This window comes from Microtus pennsylvanicus, chromosome 2 (assembly GCF_037038515.1).
Source record: "Microtus pennsylvanicus isolate mMicPen1 chromosome 2, mMicPen1.hap1, whole genome shotgun sequence".
NCBI classification, from domain to species: domain Eukaryota; kingdom Metazoa; phylum Chordata; class Mammalia; order Rodentia; family Cricetidae; genus Microtus; species Microtus pennsylvanicus.
Genome location: NC_134580.1, coordinates 19,004,758 through 19,025,596, shown reverse-complemented (window position 1 = coordinate 19,025,596; position 20,839 = coordinate 19,004,758). Strand labels below are relative to the sequence as shown.

The following is a 20,839-nucleotide window of genomic DNA, read 5'->3' as shown; positions in this document are numbered from 1 at the left end:
TCAGAGACAGATATTGGGGTTCAAGCTGAAGTTCCAAAAAGCAAAGCAGCCAAGGCACTAGAGAGTTTTCACTTCTACTAGTGCTCAGACTAAAGGGCTGATCCACCAAACCTTCTTCACCAAACCTCAGACTGAGAATAAGCCTTTGAAATCCTGCCTCGTATCATTTTATATTCCTCTCTAGTGCTAGGATTAAAGGCATGTACCACCACGGCTTGACCTCTATGGCTAACTAGCTGGGACTAAAGGTATATGCCACCACTGCCTGACCTGTATGGCTGACTAGCATGGCTATCTTTACATTCTGATCTTCAGGCAAGCTTTATTTATTGAAATACAAATAAAATATCACTATATTCTTGCTGTGTAGGATTGAAGGTGAGGATAGGGTCAAGGAAACCAGTTATTAGATAATGAGGTTCCCTTACTCAATCTATGATCATTGGCAGAAGGAGAAAGGCGATGGGCCTCTACATAGCTGTTGATGTCAGAGTGGTGAGCCTGCTGCTGGATTTTAACTTTATGGACTGCATTTAAGTCACTCTCCCTTCTCCAACTCAGAGGTATCTTGCTTTTCACTATTTGAAATTGTGGAAGGGGAGATACTGTCCAACTCTTTCCTTCTTACCTCTTCCATGTTTTCTGAATCTTTTCCTTCCACTGTAAGCGATTCACTGTAGTTTCTCAGCTGGTGTCATTAGCTCTTGGGAAGCGAGTGTGGTATGTGAACAATGAACAGCTATTTCAACTTGTGCATTTGTAGGGGATGGATACTGCGGGGTCTTAGCCATCATTTTGCTGTGCCTCTCCTTATTACATGTTTTTCAAATTCATCATCAATTTAATTTAGAGAATAACCTCTTTACAATAATACATTTTAAATTAGGAGCTCATTTCTGTACATTTTATATCCCCATACACTGCATTTTATTGAAAATGTTAGGTTTATTTTATTCTGTTGGTTGAAGATTCCAGTCATGTAACCTCAGGGTTCACAATTCATTGAAAAACATGTACAACATATAAATTAAGATTTAACTGTTAAATAATAAATATAGCTTGTATTCTCCTGTACGAACCTCCATGTGAATTAAGTCAATTGTTTTCCTCTAGGTGCTAAATTATAACACTAAGCATAGTATTGATAGCTAGAAATGACTGCTGAGAAGCAACTTTAGGAAATATTATTATTATTTAGAATATGATTACCTGAAATACAGTGTTCTAGGCAAACTTTTAAAATAATGGAACCTGGAAATTGATGGAGTTTAGTCTTCTCTGTATTTTACGTATGAAAGTTAAAGTGATATGATTAAGGTTGAAATTTTTTGATGGCTAATGCTTTAATTCTGAAAAACAAAAGGTCCTTAGTAACCCAAAGACTGTCCCATACGTAAAATATTAATTTTAGCAATGTTATTACATGGAAGTCACATGGCTTTTCATTTTGCATTTCTGCAGCCATACCCCACTGATCAATGATAATGTAAATTCTGAATACAGGCTCAGATCTTCCATTTGTCATTTCAGAAGTAAATGAACTTCAGAGTATTGATTTGTAGAAAATGCATTTGGTAATGATCAACAGGACCCCACTTTATCTCTTTCCTTCAGAGGAAGAGGACCATGCAGTCTCTGATGAGGCCAGTTTGACTTTCTAGAGCAAAAGTGTAAGGGTGTAAGCAGAGAGAGAAAGAGAGCACAAATACCCACGTGTGTGTGTGCTTGCACATGTGCGTGTGTGTGCATGTGTGCATATGCATGTGTGTGTTTATGTGAAATCAACATCTTCTATCCTTTTACACTGCCTGAAGGTTTGCAGTTTTACATGGAGTTTTCTGATTAAATGTGTCTGACTAGTCTGTTCTAGCTGTCTGTCTGTCTGTCTGTCTGCCCTAAAGGGTTTGTTATTTCTCTTGTTCTCTGCAGCTCACTAAGAATAAAAGATTCCTATCACAGAATGTGTACTAGTTTTGATAAATTCTTTACATTCTACAGTTATTCTTCTGATCCGGGCTGCACCTTGGCAACATTTCTATCAGAACAGAGCAGATCTAACTGATGTCCAAAAAAGGAGCTACTGAATATTATTCCAGTGCTTCTCCTCTGAATCACTTTAATGATTAGTTGATTTAGAAGTCAAGAAAGAGTATGTTCTTTCCACCATTTCTAAAAAAGTAGGTCTTTATTTGATAAACATAATAATTAAAGGAAAACTTTCAAAACTTATTATTTTGAAACTTGACTTTTTGCATAGTTTTAGAAGAATGATGTTTTATTCCAATAAAAAAATTTATTTCGTTTAAATAACTGAAAGAATTTGCAGTTGGTAAATAAAAGAATAGTTTCCCAATGACTAGATAGTGAAAATTTAATACTGTATTATTATGGGAATAGGCTGAACAAGATATACTTGTATATATTTATTCTGCTTCAAATTATTTTAAGCAGGCATATGCATTCTATTTTTTAAAATTGTATCTTAATTACAACATTCAACTCTTCCCTCTCCTCCCTTTAAACCCTCCCATATATCCCTTTCCAATCTTTTTTAAACTCATTGACTCTTTTTTATAAGTTATAACTACATGCATATATGCATTGTATATTCATATATATTTTCAAATATAATATGTTGAGTCCATATAATGCCACTTGTAAGCATTTTTTAGTGTTCTATAGATTATTATGAACAGGTGTATATATCCTTCAATGATACAAAATAGCTGATGTTCAGAATAAATTTTTTTCCTCTACTCCCTCATCTCCCTATCCACTCAATCTCATTTTCTCTCTCCGAAAGCAAAAAACGAAAAGAAAAAAACATGTATAACAAAGCCCAAATAAACAAAAATTTATAAGACAAAAAGTGTCAGAGCAAAACAGAAAGCACCAAAACTTCCATGAATTCTCTTTTGTGATGGCCAGCTACTGACTCCTAGGCATGGGGCCTTTTCTGCATGTACCCAGTGCCATTGCACTGAAGAAAACTGATTTTCCCGTTTGTCATAAGTAGAGCAATAAATGTAACTCATTGCATAAGTGGACTCAGTTAGAAACCAAAGATCATCTCAATAGATGAAATAACAACTTTTGGTAAAAATCTACCATCTCTTGATGATAAAAAGCATTGGAGATGTGAGAGTTAGAAAAGGTTATAAATCCACAACTATCACGATATTAAACAATGAAAAATTTAAAACATTCACAATAATATCACGAGCAAATCTAAGGTACTTATACCTATTAAATATAGTGCTGGAAGTCTTAGGTAGAAAAATATGAAATGAAAATAGAATTAAAATAATGCAATTAAGAAAAAGCTGTCAAAGTATCCTTATTTACATAAGATATGGTTCTATACATAAAAGACCATAGGGGCTTTACCATAAGACTAGAGCTAATGAACAGTACACAAAGTAGTAAGATGCAAAATTAATGTGCACAAATCAATACCCATCTTTTGTACCCATGAGTAATACATGAAAAAAGAAATTAGAGAACAATGCCATTTACAGTGTATGTATGCATGTACATATTCATGTATAGATGAGTAAGTACAACCAAGGAAGTTAAATAACTCTACTATGAAAACTTTAAAATACCAAAGAAAGAAATTGAAGGAGACATGAGAAGATGGGAAGATGCTCTTGATTTGGTAGGATTTATGGGGTAGGTAGAATTAACATAGTAAAAATGGCAATCTTACCAAAAGCAATCTACAGATTCAGTGCAATGCCCATCAAAATCCCCACACAATTCTTCACAGATCTCAAAAGAACAATACTCAACTTCATATAGTAAAACAAAGACCCAGGATAGCCAAAGCAATCCTGTACAAAAAAGAACTTCTGAAGGCATTACCATCCCTGACTTCAAACTCTACTATAGAACTACAGTAATGAAAAAAAACATGGTGTTGGTGTCAAAACAGACAGGAGGACCAATAAAACTGTATCAAAATCCCAGATATCAATTCACACACCTATAAATTCCTGATTTTTGACAAAGAAGCTAAAAATATAAATGGCAAAATGGAAAAAAGAAAGCATTCAACATGTGATACTGGCATAACTGGATATCAACATGTAGAAGAATGCAAATAGATTCATATCTATCACCATGCATAAAACTCAAGTCCAAATTCATCAAAGACCTCAACGTAAAACCAATCACACTTGGTGTGGGAGGTCCTTCTGTATATGTGTTCTTTTTTAGTTAATGAATAAAGAAGCTGCTTTGGCCTATGACAGGGCAGAATATAGCCAGGCTGGAAAAGATACAGCGAGAGAGTAGGCAGAGTCAAATAGACATCATGTAGCTGTAAAAAAGAGGCAGACTCTTCAGAACCTTACCAGTAGGCAAACCACAAGCCTCATGGTAAAACACAAAATTATGGAAATGGGTTAATTCAAGATGTAAAAGTTAGCTAATAAGAAGGCTGAACTAATAGGCCAAGCAGTATTGTAATTAATATGGTTTCTGTGTGACTATTTCGGGTTTGGGTATCCGGGAAATGAACAAGCAGCCTCTAGCTTATACATACTGAACCTCATAGAAGAGAAAGTGGGAAGTACACTTGAATGCATTCACACAGGAGACCCCTTCCTAAATATAACACCAGTAGCACAGACACTGAGAGAACCAATTGATAAATGGAACCTTCTGAAACTGAGAAGCTTCTGTAAAGCAAAGTACACAGTCAACAAGACAAAATGCCAGCCTACAGAATGGGAAAAGATCTTCACTGACCCCACATTAGACAGAGGACTGATCTCCAAGATATATAAAGAACTCAATAAACTTGACATCAAAAGAACAAATAATCCAATAGAAAAGGGGGTACAACCCTAAACAAAACTATCAACAGACAAATCTCAAATGGTTGAAAGATACCTAAGGAAATGCTCAACATTCTTAGCCACCAGAGAAATACAAATCAAAACAACTCTGAGATTCCATGTTACTCCTGTCAGAATGGCCAAGATCAAAAACATTGATGACAACTTATGCTGGAAAGGATGTGGAGTAAGGGGAATCCTTCTCTATTGCTGGTGGGAGTGCAAACTTGTACAGTTTCTTTGGAAATTAGTATGGCTATTTATTAGGAAATTAGGAAACAATCTATCTCAAGACTCAGAAATATCACTTTTGAGTATATACCAATTCATACCACAAGGACATATACTCAGCTATGTTCATAGCAACATGATTTGTAATAGCCAAAACCTGGAAACAACCTAGATGCCCCTCAACAGAAGAATGAATAATGAAAATGTGGTACATTTACATGATGGAGAACTACTCAACAGCAAAAATAATAGTGACATCTTGAAATTTGCAGGCAAATGGATGGATCTAGAAAAAAAAAACATATTGCGTGAGGTAACCAGAAAGACAAATATAATATGTACTTACTCGTAACTGGCTTTTAGACATAAAGCAAAGAAAATCCAGCGTATAGTCCTCAACCCTAGAGAACCTAGACAACAAAAAGAATCCTAAGAGAGACATACATAGATCTAAACAGGAAGAAGAAAAAGACAAGATCTCTTGAGTAAATTGGGAGTGTGGGGTCATGGAAGAGGGTAGATGGGGTGAGGGGAGGTAGGGTGGGAAATAGAGACAAGTATATTGTACAATAAAAACAGTAAGAATAAATTAATTATAAAAACTATAAAGTATAAAAAGAAAAAAGAAAATGACTTTCTGAAAAAGACAATTAAACAAATGAAACTTCATGAAAATATAAAGCTTTTATATATCAAAAGAAATTGTTATCTAGTGAAGAGATAGCTTTCATTATGAAAGAAAAAAATCCTTGCCAAATGTCCATCTGACTGGGGGTTAACATGTAGAATAGACAAAGAGCTAAAAATACTGAACATCAAAAAACCAAGCAATCTAGTCATTAAATGCTCCATGATACTAAACAGTGAGCTCTTGAAAGGAAAAATACAAATGACAAGTGAATGTCTTCAAAGCTTTCAACATCCTCAACTACATGGTGAAATTAAAATGAAAACTACCCTGAAACTGCGTCTCATACCAGTCAAAATAGCTATTATCAGAAACCAAACTATAATTCCGGCAAGAATTTGGGGAAATGGACCCTTATTTTTATTTTTTAGGAGTATAAACCAATGTGGCATTTTTGGAAATCAACATTCTCAAGAATGTAAAAATATGTCTGCTGAACCATCTATACCACTCCTGGTAACATACTTAGATTTCTGTATCCTCATATACAGATACTTGTCCAACAATGTTCATTAATGCCAGGAAATGAAACCAGTCCAGATATCAAACAGTAGATGAATGGATAATGAAGGTGAGGTCAATATACATATTCAAATTTTATTGAATGAAAGAAAAATAAAAATTTCAGGAAAATAAACAGAACTGAAAAAAATCATAGAGTGAGGTGTCCAGGGCCAGATAGACAAAAAATTAAATAAAAGAAATCTAAGAATAAAGCCATTACCACTGAGAGATGTTAAATCCTATAGAGCAAAAAGTTTATCCAATGTTCTCTGTGAAGCCATCAGGTCTTTTTGCTGAAATGGCAAAATATTTATATATTATTTAAGGACAGCTTTCATTGTTGGATAGGGGATAATTTGCAGTGAATATAGAAGTAGAGATAGAGATAGAAGTTCAAAATCCTCGACACAGTCTATGATAAGACATAAAACTGAATTTAAATTGGTAATGGGAAATATGGAGACAAGTAGAACATTGTGTGTGTGAGCATCCATGCTTACTTACCAGGCCAAGGCAATTTGATGTGGCCACAAGGAATTAAATCAGGCCACTTGGAGTGGCCACAACACAACCGAAGCTGTGCCAATTTTATTGAGAGCAATCAGAGTTTTTATACCTTTAAACAGAATATAATGGCCATTGCAAGGATCAATACAATTGTAGTTTCCAGGATACAAGTGAAGTTTGAAAGTCATGCAAGGTACACAAGACTAATTTCGGAGACCAACTGTCCTGTCAAGTTTCCATAGTTCCTTGACTACTAAGAGATCATAGAGAGAAACACAAAACATCCAGAACACTTTACGGCCTGAGGTGGGTGCCTCAGTCTCTTCAGCGCTGGAAGGCACATTGTGACCCAGGAGTCATGGACCTGAAAAACCCATGACACAAGGCAGCTATGCCAGGCCAACCCCATGGTTCCCTGCACCTGTTGGCATATGCTTTGAGGTTAAAATTGGTAATTTAGCAAGTAGTGATAAAAGAGGAACTGAGGGGTTTAAAAGGAAGTCGCTCTTATAGAGCACTTCCCTTTATGGTTGGACCATAGTGAAGTGTACAATTGCTTATTGGCAGGAGGTAGGCCAAAGGGCTAAGATTAGAGTGGGCATGGATTGATGTTTATTACTGGATGGAAATTTTGAAGGACCTGTAAGTCTGTCAGATGTGTGACTCAAGAGAACAGCTATCTGCACTAAGGTGACTCTGGGCTGGTCACTTATATTAAGTTGCCATTAAATAGGTGGGTTGTAAAACCAATGTACAGTCAGTCTGTTTTGTATTGTATAATATAGTACCAGAGATAGCATAATTTATAAAGTACCGAAATTTATTTTTTCTCTAGAGGCTGGGAAATCTAAGACCAAAGTATCTTTTAATGAGGGCCTTCCTGGTGTATTTTAACACTGCAAGAGATGGGAGTGGGCAGGCCTTAATCCTCATTTCAGGAGAGGAGACTTCATGAACCTATAGCATCACATAACAACACTTGAATTTTAGAGAGGACACATTTGAATACAACAAGGACAAATGGCATCATCTCGAAGAAGAGTGCCTAAGGGGAGGTGAGAACCTAGAAGGATGCTTTGTAAAGAGGAACTGAATGCCTGAGGATGTAAGTACCAAAAAAATGCAGTCAAGTATGGAGGCAAAAATCTAGAAAAGCAAGCTTCAGGGAGGATGAAGTGATCAGCTTCTCCAGATAGGCTGAGAGGCCTAGTGAGGTAAGGGCCCAAACCAGCACTGAGTTTAGAAACATAAAGTCTATGGCTGACATCCCCCAAAGCAATTTTCAGGGCCCTGTGTCAGAACAAGTATTGCCACAGATTTATAGATGATTAGCTAAAACCAGAATTTTAAGATCTGCATGATAATCTTCAGTAGAGTGAGTAGGGTGGACTCAGCTCCACTGTTGCCCACAAGAATGAGACCTGTAAGGGTGTTGGTGGCTCCGGAGTTGATGGACTGTGGGCTGCCAGTTCAATGGAACCTCTGCTCAGAAATTTCACTCTAGTCTTCTAGTTTTCTTATTGGTACAGATTTGGGCTGAAGTTTAAACGAGGGGTGGGCAATGGGGAGCATGGAAAATGGTGGAGTTCTCTTTCAGTGTCGTAACTAGCTCAAGACGTTCCACTTGGTTAGGAAACTATTCTGTCTCCATCAGTGGGGAGTTGTGAGGGTCCAATGTAGCCAGAGGCTGCTCATTCCTTCCAGACTGCCTAGACCTAAAATAATTACACAGAAGCTATATTATTTAAAACACTGCTTGGCCAATAGCTTAAGCGTATTGCTAGCTAGTTCTTATGTCTTAACTTAACCCATTTCTATAAATCTATGTATCACCACATGGTTGTGGCCTACCAGTAAGGTTTTGGCCAGCATCTATCTCCTGCGGTGGTTCCATGGCTTCTTCCTGACTCCATCTACTCTCTTTCTCTCTACATCTCTGTTTGGATTTTCCATCTGGGTTTACTCTGTTAAGCCATTGGCCAAAAGCAGCTTTATTCATTAACCAATAAATTCAACACATATACAGAAGGACTTCCCATATCAGTCCACATTCTTCTGGGTTATGGCTATAGCTGCTTCTGAGTGCATGGCTGTCTGAACAAAGGAGGAGCCTCTATAGATGGCCTTGTATGAACCGTGTACCTGGAGACTCTCTTTTTTTTTAAAAAAAAAAACACGTTTCAATGAATTTACAACTGTGTATCATGGAAGTTACAGTGGGCAGCTCCTGGCCTTTTCCTGAGACTCACTCTAAACATCTCTTCTATTGGGCTTACACGAAGTGAATGGCTTTCTTCTTTGTTTGGGTTATTTTGTTCTGGTGTTTTGAAACAGGGTCTCACTATGTAGTTCTGGCTGGCATGGGACTCACGCAGAAGCGTGGGTCTCTGCCTCTGGGTGCTGGAATTTAAGGCATGTTCTACAATACTTGGTTACGTGGCTTCTTTTGAATGATGCTCCGCTTCTTAGCAAGCATACTCTGCATCATCTTAGTTTCCAGCTCACTCCTTTGCTGATAAGAGGGCTTTTCCAAGTCATTTTGCTCTCCTTTTTTCCTCTCTTGACTCTTGCTATAAATCTGGCTTCAAACAGCCATCAGAAGCCATCCTATGGCACAAATGCATGGTGTCTTGGCATTTTAGCCACCCAATTAATTAGTCCATCATTTTGGAATTCAGTCTCATTTATGGCATGGATCAAATGTAGATAAATCATTTTTTAGAATATAACAGGAATGACCTCAGGTCCAATTTCCAGTGTATTTCTCACAAGAAGTTTTGCTATCCAAATGTCTATCAGTATTCTGGTCTTCTGAGTTTCCACCAGAACCACCCACTAAGCTTTGTTTACAATACTCAAAACCTTCTCTAGTATGCATGTCCACTCTTCCATGTTCCCCCCACAAACTGGTTCTTAAGGCCTAAGTACCCTGTGTCAGGCTTCGTCACAGCAAGAGGCCCATTCTTTGACATCATCTCTTGTGATCAAAATTCCTTACATGAGCAACTTAGAGAGGAATTCGTTTCTTTGGCTTACTGTTCATTGTGGTCATGAGACAGGCAGTGCAAGTATTTCGCATCAGGGCAGCCAGCAAGCAGATCAAAGGGACCCATGAAGACAGTAAGGCAATGGAATAAAATGTCCCCAAGGTCCTGTTTCCTGTGACATTAGTCGTCCACTAGATTCAGCTCCTGAATTTTCTAAAACCTTTCAAAATTATCTCACAAGCTGGAGAACGACCGTTAGCCACATGAGCCTTCTGGAGGGGCACACTTCATATATGAGCAGTCATGGGTGGATTACAGTTTGTCCGTGTGATACGGGCCATGATATAAAATATTGTCCAGAGGCAAATTGTTTCTCTGTGAGGGAGAGATTAGTTGGCCAGGACCCAAATAAATACTTTCTCGTAAGTATTTTTATATAATCATTCGAACACAAAGTTTAAGAATGCCCCTGGCATTCACATTGAATGGATGAGCGTGATTCTTCATTTTCCTATTAAAATGATAATACTTCCTGGAACGTTAATAAAAGTAAGTTCTCTAGCAAGACAGCCTGCCTGCCTGATTGCATAATAGATTCACAGCTAAGGTTAAAATCCCCTCATTATAATGACAGCTGGAGGTGAAGGTATTAGCTGAGGGGAAAAGCGATTGGGATGGGTGCATTTGTGCCTTCTTCAGGATCACCGCCTAACGGCTTGCCTTCAGACTTAAAGGAAACAGGCCCAGAGTGCACTTTTGTTCCCTGATTTCCACTCCTTCAAGATGAAGAAAAATATTTTTCTAAGCTGAAGTATTACCCAATTTTTAGAAGTGTACAAGATTGGTAGATCTGAATGGGATTAAGCAATGTTTGTGCTGTAAGTGTTGAATAGATTACAAGAAACTTCTTTCTGAAACATGACTAATAGGTCTTGCTGTGTGAGAGGGCTCTTTCCTGTAAAAGTCAAGGATGAGAACTATGAATATTTGGCTCCTCTATTTAAAAATACATTTTATCTGTCTGACTTTCTGAAAATTTTTCACTTTAAAAAGTAAGTTTATGTATACATAGATTCTTTTTTTTTTTTTTTTTTTTTTTTTTTTTTGGAGACAGGATTTTTCTGTGTAACAGTCCCAGCCATCCAGGGAACTAGCTTTTGTAGACAAGGTTGGGCTCGAACTCACAGAGATTCACCTGCCTCTGCCTCCCAAGTGCTGGGTTTAAATACATGAACCACTATTGCCCAGCTATGGATTCTTTAGATTAGAGAGGAGTTTGGTTTTCCAGTTAGCAGAAGGGAGGGTGATGTATTGCAACTTGTCCGATGCAGGATAGCTGAGTTTGGAATGAACTCAAACTCATCCTGATTTCATCCCAGGGTGCCTTGATCTTTAGGCGCTTCTCTTTGGGGCTTAGTTGATCAAATCAACTGGGTATTTATCGCTCGTTTTTTAAAGGAACATTGACACTGAGTACTATACTTTGGTTTTAACCTCTGTGACCTTTCTGTTTCTTATCTATAGTTTGGAAGAACTGAAGTGATTGATAATACTTTGAATCCTGATTTTGTAAGAAAATTTATTCTGGACTATTTCTTTGAAGAAAGAGAGAATCTTCGTTTTGACTTGTAAGTTCTCCTCCACATGACATTCTACATGTGATTTTTAGACACTACCTGAGTAGCACAGTCTGGACTGAGTCGATTGCCCTGAGTACCTGGCTGTTCCATTGGAAGGCAGCTTTACTCTGTTTGGCCAGAGACTGAAGCACAGTACTGAATATCACGTTTCCTTTTTAATACTGTTTTTGAAATATGATTTGAACAGGTTAGTGGACAGCTTAGTCATGTTGGGGAGTTCAGGTGGGCTTTCTCTCAAGCTTACCTATACTCCAGTGGGCTCCTTCAAGCTAGAGTACTTTAAGAGAACATGTCCAGCTTGATGGCGAGTGACAGACGGCTCACTTCTCCTCATGGCCTGCTAGCCTAGCACTGTATGTGTCTGCCTCATGATGACTTCCCTCGAGCTCTTGATGCTTCATAGATATATATGACATTTTTTTAAATAATTTTTGTGGATTGGTGTTTTGCCTGATGAGGGTGTCGGGTACCCTGAAACTGGAGGCACAGACAATCGTGAGCTGCCATGTGGGTGCTGGGCCCAAGGAGATAGAACTAGCATTTTTGTGTATTTTACATATTTTTCTATATTGATATTGAATCAAGCATATTAAAATACTATTACCAAGTTCAACTTTCTGTTCACAGAAAGCATGGAGTCAGTTTTTTACTCTGTGTAATATAATATAGTGTTTGCTTTATATATCAAAATAATGAATGCTTGTGAATATCATAAATATTTTAAGAGGTTAATGCCTTTTAAGTCATTGAAACAATCGTGCAAACCTATTGGAACTTAAGGATACTTTTCCATAACAAAAAATGGCACCTTATTTGGAAGAGTACTAATTTCCCTCCTAATATAAAATAAATTCTCTGCTGTTAGCAATTGTATTTATTTTATTCTGAAATCTATGTAATATATATATATATATACATGTATATATATATATTTCAGAATATATGAAAAATATGTAAAGAATCTGTAATGCTTTCTTTAAAGGGTATCAGATATTCATCAGATTTAGCAAAAAAATTTATGATGTTCACGTTAGGTTTTTATTTCCACAAAACTTCTCTCCAAATAATCAAATGAGGGTGGTGAGAGAGAAAGTGGAGAGAAACAGTGACTTCTCCCTTGACCGCGGAGGCTGCAGTATTGTTAGCACCCAGTGAAGATCCTATGAGCATGGCTCACTGCCCCACTTGCCCAGAGCTTACTGCAACTGGTTTTGAAATGCTTCTTCTTCTCTCATGGTGCCTCCTTAACTTTTCCACCTTGCCTTTATTCTGAAACCAGTCACCCTTTCCTGATTCTTTGCTGTTTCCCTTTTCTTTCTCCTTTCCACATCCATCTACATTACTCTCTTTCACTTAAAAATAGTAAGTATTTATTATAAATGTAAAATGATGTAACAATTTGAAAAGCAAGGATTCTATTATTCCAATTTAAAAAGCTGTGTCAATCATCAGAGATCAGCTAAACATTGATATGTATGTGGGAATGGAAGCAAATTTTTCAGATATTTTCTTCTGTCTAAGTAGTCACATACTTTTTTCTATGCCACAGAATAGCTGTATATTTCATTTATTTTTAGGGTTACATGATTTTTTTTATTGTAAGAATAAAATGTATTTTACCATTTATTGATGTTCATTTCCACTGAATATTCTGCTATAGGTAACCTGGAGCAGTATCCCTGATTGCAATGGAGTGGCTATTTATTATTACTCTAATTTGCATTTTTGAACAGAAAGTATTAGAGTCAAATTTCAGTATGAAAGGAAGCACACAAGAGCACCCATTCTGTGTTCTGACTTGTTGAAACTACCCTGGGGATGCCACCGTCTTTGTTCTTTCTCTGAACTCTTGTTTTTTTGTAGCTCTGGCTGTTTGAATCATTTCTCTGTGTTTCTGGTTGCTGTCTGCTGACAGGCACCCATTACCCTTGCAGGTGACCGATTACACGGTTTCTCCTCTACCGTCACACCTTATCCCCTTTACTGGCATTTTGGGTTCATGCCCTTACCCAGTACCCATTGCTGTGACTGTCTGAGAAAGCAGTTACGGCAGCATGGACAGGAAATAGGAAGGAACTAAGGCAGGCTGGCCATACACTGTTACTTCAACTTCCTAGACATTACAGGTAGTACAGAAACCAAATAATCCTTGAACCACAAAGATGCTCTGTAATACTAATTAGTAGCACTTCATTAAAATGTCATATTTTTTGTTTATTTATTTATTTTTTCAAAAAAGAAAGCAAACTATCTTCAAGTAACATCTCAACTTTATATATTTGAATAACTAAAACAAGGAGAGCTAGAGAGGGTTAACTATAAATCTCAAAGAAAGCAATACACACATTCTCTCAGTTCCTGTGCCTTTCTAATGGCATTTAATTCTGTTGGTTCATTTTACTAAAATGTCTCATATAATACTTTCAATTTGATAGTAGGCTGTTTTTATGCTGTGACTTTTCTCAAATAAATCCAACAGGGAAGACTTCATTAGTTACATATATATGTGTGTAACACATATGACTGACTTAAAAATTCTCATCTAAGTGGATTTCTTGTAAATAAAAAAAGTATGATCATTTTAGAAAATGTAGAAAATAATGAATGGACCGAAATAAAGTATCCTAGGACAAATCAAGTGTGGTCCCTAACTCCCATTACCCAGACAGCTGAGAAGACTCCATTCAATGCTCTGACACCAAGAGCTGTTTGAGGATACCCTTTCTTAGCACAACAGTGTATGCTGGCCAGCAAATGATTGCAAGGATCATACCCCCCCTGCCCCCATAGCACACCAGTGTCAAGTGGCCAGCCACCATCTTCCCCATAGCACACCGGTGTGAAGTGGGCAGCCATCTTCCTCCCCATAGCACACTGGTGTAAAGTGGCCAGCCATCATCCATCCATAGCACACTGGTATTAAGTAACCAGCTAATAACTGCAAATGGCTTTCTGAATTGTTTTGGGTTTAGTTGATTTCTGCTGATGTATTCTTATTGCTATGACAAAATATCTTAGAAAGCAATTAAGGGAGAAGGGATTTTTTTTTTTTTGGCTCATAATTCAGAGAAATGCTATCTGTCTTCATATGGATGGCAAGTTAGTGCAAGCAGTTTGGTCTCTGATGCTGGCCAGAAGCCAAGACAGGAAGTTCTCATCTGTAGTTTCCCTTTTACTCTTGACTATAGTTCAGGCCCCCATGCCACGGAATCAGGCCCCTCACATTCAGGAAGGATCTTCTTACCTCCTGGGTTAAGTCTGAGTAGACACTCTCAGAAGCACATGTGGAGGTGTGTCTCCTAGGTGACTGCAAGTTCAGAATGAGGATTCACCAACACATCTGACTGCACAGAATCAGATAAAAAACAACTAAAGCACAGCTCTGAGCATCTGTTCTCCTGGACTCTATGGAGGAACTCTTGCTTGGTGTGGTGGAGTTCCTGGATTCAGTGCCCAGCACCACAAAAGAAAGTGTATTTTCTCACCAACGGGATGTTATGGAACATGGTTCAATTTTTCAGTTTGTAGAAAAAATGTAGAAGGGAAGGAAAGATGGATAAAGATAGAGTAAGATAAATGATAGGTAGCTAGACAGACAGACAGACAGACATTCAAACAGGCAGACAGATGGAGAGAGAGAGAGAGAGAGAGAGAGAGAGAGAGAGAGAGAGAGAGAAAGAGAGAGAGCCTGCCTGTATTCCTGATGCCACTGGTCCATACTGTTACCATTCTGATTATGTGCCTTTTGCTGTTCTGATTGTGATTGACTTTTTATATGTACTTATTATTTATCAGTTTTACATCATAAAATCCCCTTGTATCTACAATATGTATAAAACATTTTTGTTAATTTTTATTATTTCAAGTTGAAAACTATTGTTGGTAGAAAAGGCTGCCTGTACCACAGTGATTCTGAGTAAGGCATGGAAGTGCCCAGTCACTGTGGGGGATGTGCCAGGGCGTAGGAGAGAGGGGATAGGATCCGTTCTGTTCTTTCATTTCCATGAATCCTGAAACCCCAAAAGAGATTTATGAGTATAGTTTGACTGGCCCATAAAGTATTTCTTGACTAGTTAGATGACAGTAATCATGAAATGTGTAACATTAACACTCCCTTGCGTTGAAGGACTTCAATATTTTTGTGAGGCAAATCAATCATTTTATTTGTTCTTATTGTTCCAATGTGTCCATTCTGATCTTCTCCACTGGGTAAGGACAATGTAAAGTTCTAATTTCATGGCCTTTCAACCACCTTTGTTTAGTAGAACCATCTTATTTATTTGTCAGAGCTCTTTACTTTTAAGCATTCTTTTTTTTTAATTGAGAAAAGAAAAAAAGTTTCCCCCTCCTCCCAGCCTCCCATTTCCCTCCCCCTCCTCCCACCCTTCTCCCCCTCCCCCCACTCCTCTCCCCCTACCTCTCCAGTCCAAAGAGCAGTCAGGGTTCCCTGCCCTGTGGAAAGTCCAAGGTCCTCCCCCCTCCGTCCATGTCTAGGAAGGTGAACATCCAAACTGGCTAGGCTCCCACAAAGCCTTTACTTTCTTTCTTCTCATTTGTTTCAGGATTTCCAAGGCAGAAAGAAGCCCAGGAATGGAGAGAGTATTGGTAGTTAGAGATGTGGGCTTTAACCTTCCCCCAAAATCTAGAGTTTCCCCAAGCAGCAGCCTAGGAACCCTGAAACCCTCTTGTTCTTCTCCTAGTGAGTGACCCAGAATGAAGCAGTCTCAGCTCACAGAAAGCACCTTCCTAACACTTTTCTTGATGTTCTCCTTTACTGGTGCCTTATGGGTGGGCATGCCATCTCTGGCTAGGCAAAATTTGTCTTTGCCAACTCCACCCCATGATCTTGGACAGTAAAAGGAAACTCCCCTTCTCTCCTTTAATCCTTCCCAGGAGGGAATGGTCTGTGCCTTTAGGAATTCTAGATTGGTCACTAGTTACTAGATTGGTCATTGGGCTGTGTACTGATTTGTCTCCATTGGAAGCTCTTGAGCTGTGCATTATGGGATACTTAGAATAAGATTTTACTTTGGATGATAGCTGCAATTCTACAAATATAGAAATAACTGAAGCTAACATCTGCTCCTCTTTGTTAGAAATGTAACTTTTAGGATTCACTCAAGTGAGAGATTGTCAGTTTGTCTTTCTCACCTATCTTTCTTCCCAGAAGAAAGCATCACGATCAATGATGGGAAGAAAGAAAAAAGGGAAAAGGAAAATGCTGCATTGTATGCTCATTCTGCCTAGTATAAGCATTCTGCCCAGTGTACCCAGTGTGCCCAGAAATGCCCTGTATTTCTGAAAGTTCATGACTCTCATTGGCATTCTGGGATTAATAGTTACACTGGATACACGAGATATGTGGGTATAGTGATAATAATGGGTACACTGGGCCCACAGGCACACTGGTACACTCAATGGACTCTTCCTTTTCTTCCTTTTTCCTATCATTAATGAAAATGTTTTGTTTTTCACAAAGATTCTACTGGGTAAACTTGAGAGTAAACTTGAATCTTAAAAGGTGGCCTTGATTTTTGGTAAGAAGTTATGCATGAACGTGAAAGGGTTTGGTGTAGACAAGAACTAGTGTCAGGGCAATATTATCTTATTAACGAGTCTGGAACACTGAGGTTATTCTGGCCATGTCCATAAACTCTAGTCCATGGAATCATTCTGGATTCTCTGTAGGAGATCACCCATGTCCAGTAGTGACTGGTTAAAGCCAAAGCTTATCATATTTCCATGTAAATTCCTGTTTACAAAATTCATTTCTGTTTATATAAAACACAGTTTCACTAAGTCCTGTGATGGGGAAAAGTAGATTCTCTTGCTCCAGTGAGTTTTCACCCTTTAACGGTAGCATCTAAGCTGTCAGATAAGAAATATAATGTGTATAACATGCATAGCCTGTTAACAAGACCTGCTTACATTTGATATCCAGAGAAGAATCCTCCATTTTAAAGAGATTTTGAAGTCACTTGAGAGATACTGAAATACCACTGATTCAAAGAAAAGATAAATTTGTAACTTCTCAACAATGGGCTTTATAGACTTTTGGTTATGTAGGATTCAAGTGACCCAAAAGTCTCAATTATATCATTGGATTATTTTGAAATTAAAAATATGTTGCTTTTAAGGTCCCATTGGTTTGGTTCAAATTAATTTTTATGTTTGTGTGTTCTAGGAAACATTATTTTAGCTGTATTTTGTAGAAATAATTTGAATTTTACACTTTAATTTTTCAGATATGATGTTGATTCAAAGAGTCCCAATTTATCCAAACATGTAAGTTCATATTTTTATTATTATATATGTTTTATGGTTATTTGTTACTATATTTACACCCATTTGATAATTTAAAAATTATATGCCCAGACTGTTGATGTGATAAGATTTTCATAAAAAGTAATATTTTTAAGGAATCCTGGAAAACTATTTAGAAGGAACTTTTTGAAAGAAAATACCTTCAATAGATACAATGGGTCAGTGTTTCTATTCTGTCTATTTAAGAAGTGGGTCTATTGTATATCAGGTTGGGCACACTGCCACAGTGAACCAGGTTGTCCTTGTTGACTCCACTTCGGAGACATTGGGAAGTACATGGGTTCCAGGCAGAGCCATGTCCTGCTCCCCTAGCTGTTCACCAGAATTTCTTTTCATGCTGGTTTCTTAAGAGTGTAAGGCATTCTCATCCTCAGGTCAAGATGTGCCTGTTTCCCCAGTCTCCATTCTCCAGACCGAAACTGAGAAGATGAGAGTGAGGTCCTTAGGCAAATACTAATTTCTCTGCTTATTTTTGACATGAAAGACTAAAATTAGATTAAACCATGGAGCAAGGTCCATTGGCTCTGTTTCTGCTGCTGTGGTAGATAAAATGTCTTGACAAACAGCGAGGTAGAGTAGAAAGGGGTTTGTTTTGACTTACAGTTCTATAGGGAACTGCAAGAGCTGGCAGCAGGAGCCTGAAGCAGGCTGAGCAGCCAGGAAGTTAGTGATTGATCACACTACACCCACACACCTGGAGAGAGGGACAGGGGTGGATACCAAACCGTGAAATGCTAATGGCTGTTAGGGTACAGCAAACCTATGAAAAGAGGTCAGTGGGGCTCCAAGTGAAATCTGAATCTACCCCTGTAGGATTAGCAGCCCATAGTGGGAGGGCAGCTAGATGCATTCTCTGTGAGTGCTATAAATAAGAGTAGTTGGGCATATGATATTCACTGTAGCGTAGAGAGAGGGGTGTGTGATTCAAAGGAGAGAGACAGTTAGGAGCTAATCACAATCTAGGAGATGGATTTGGATAGTTAAAACATCACTTTCTTTAGTTCACATAAGGAGGTATAAAATTTAATTGTGTAATCAAGAACAGAGTGAAATCATGTGAAGAAATGTGAAAATGTGGTGACTTTTCTATAAGTTAAAAACGTTCTGTAATATGCTGTTTCCTTCCCAGCATTGTAGTGGCCATGCTACGAGCTTTTCATGATGGGTGTGTAGCACTGGGATGGGGCATTGAGGATGTGCTGCTTTTTATACTGAGTTCATAGTGTTGTGCCTTTGTATTGAGAATGTGCTGTTCTCTATTATAGGCTCATAGCATCGTGCCTGGGCATTGTGAATGTTTTCAGTCTATGATAGGCTCACCGCATCATGACTGGACATTGTGAATGTGTTGCTTTCTTTGATGAGTTCATAGCATTGTGACTGGGCATCGAGAATGTATGTGTTTGCATAGCTTGCTATTGTAAATTTTCTAAATATTCTTGAAAGAACCAACAAAAGAATCATAGCTTCTAGGCATGGTTGTTTTGTTAGAAAGAAGGAGTAGAATCTACTCATTCACATGGACCAGGATCATCCCAAAGATATGAGTCAAAGCTTGGCTTTCTGGTCAGATGCTGGGAACTGGAGAGTGGGTGGGTGGGGGGGGGGGGGACAAGCACTGTTTTCTCTCTTCTTCCCTGTCCCTCTGAGAACACATGATCTTTTTATTCTTTACTTTTCTAAGCTTCCGTTCTCCAATGACCATATGTCTGTGTTTACCCATTATCATATTACATAGGAAAGAGTCCTCCCATCCTTTTATTAGGCATAGATTGAGTTACCATTTACCTGGAAAATAATTTCTGCATTTTTTGATTGTCAGTTTGTTTTAGTACACACTACTCTTCAGAGAAGTATGTAATACCTGAGCAGTTAGAGACATGACCATGGAGATGAATGTTTGGAGGATTTGTATGAAGGTGCTAAATATAGTCCTTATCATGGTAGATGCCTTGCATTCAAAGAAGAAAATATATGGAGTATATGTATCTCGGACATGAGTGAATATATCTTCCTTCAATAAACAGGAATATTAGACATTATGGTATAATATAAAATATATGCCTTCTGAAATGTGTGATTAAATATATTTTTTCAAATGTTTATTTTGCAGAAAAAAATGTTTTTCTACCTCCTTACAAAATGATTTCATGCTTCATTCATCCCAAAATGCTTTGTGGGATTGAAAAAATGACTTGGCACTTAAGAGTGTATACTACTCTTGCAAAGGGACTTATTTCTGTTCCCAGCTCTCACATTGGGTGGCTCACAGCCCATTGTAACTCCAGCTCCTTGGGATCAAGGTCCCTTGCTCTCTGTGGCGCCTGCACTCACATACGCATACCTCCACACAAATACATACATGCATACATACATACAGACAGATATGTCATTAAAGTGATATTTTTCTAAAATTTTTATTTTAATTTGATACTTCTTTACCCACATAGATCATCTTCTACCCTCTGTTTCTCATCATTCATCTTTACTGGCCATCCTGGATTCCATCCTGATTTCTTTCTTTACTTTGCACTTAACAACTAACTTGATTCTAGTTTTTAATTCTAAAACTACTCTGATGTGATCAAGATAGTGATCACTTCCCAGTTGTCATCATTTGCATCCTTATTCTTCTGTGCAGTACTCACCCTTATCCACAAGAAAATACTTATTTCCCCTAAACTGCATGGGAAGGGAACCTTCCCCTCTAGACTCATCAAAATCTAAAGTTTCTCTTCTGCCTCCCAGGTCTTAATATCAATGTTTTTGTTTCTTGTTTTTTAATTATTATCTCAGCTCACTGTGTAAAAGTTTCTTCAGGATAGCACTCACATTTCTATGACTTATGAGATTTTGGAGTGTCTGATTTTGAACTCACAAAAAAACTCAGTATTCAATTGCTTGTTAAATATTTTCCAGTAGATATTCTCCTGAAATCTAAAATTAAATGCCTATAGTTCATTATCTTTCTGGTGATGGCTCTATTCTCTGTGAACCTAACTCCTTCTTATTTCTCTTACAGTTTTAGTGTACTGTTGAAATCTTTCCAACTAATACACATTTGGCAACTGTTCAGTCTTGGTCATGCCAAAGGAATTCTTTCTGTCTTATTGCCTT

At 37.8% G+C, this 20,839-nt stretch overlaps 1 protein-coding gene across 1 annotated transcript in view; it reads left to right on the top strand.

Annotated features, from left to right (window-relative positions):
- The window catches only part of Cpne8 (copine 8), a 183,722-nt gene that overhangs the window by 38,877 nt on the left and 124,006 nt on the right, over positions 1-20,839 (top strand). Inside the window, exons 4-5 of the mRNA XM_075960372.1 lie at positions 11,283-11,386; positions 17,644-17,683. Of these exons, the coding sequence (XP_075816487.1) occupies positions 11,283-11,386; positions 17,644-17,683 (144 nt within the window). The remainder of the gene's footprint in view (positions 1-11,282; positions 11,387-17,643; positions 17,684-20,839) is intronic.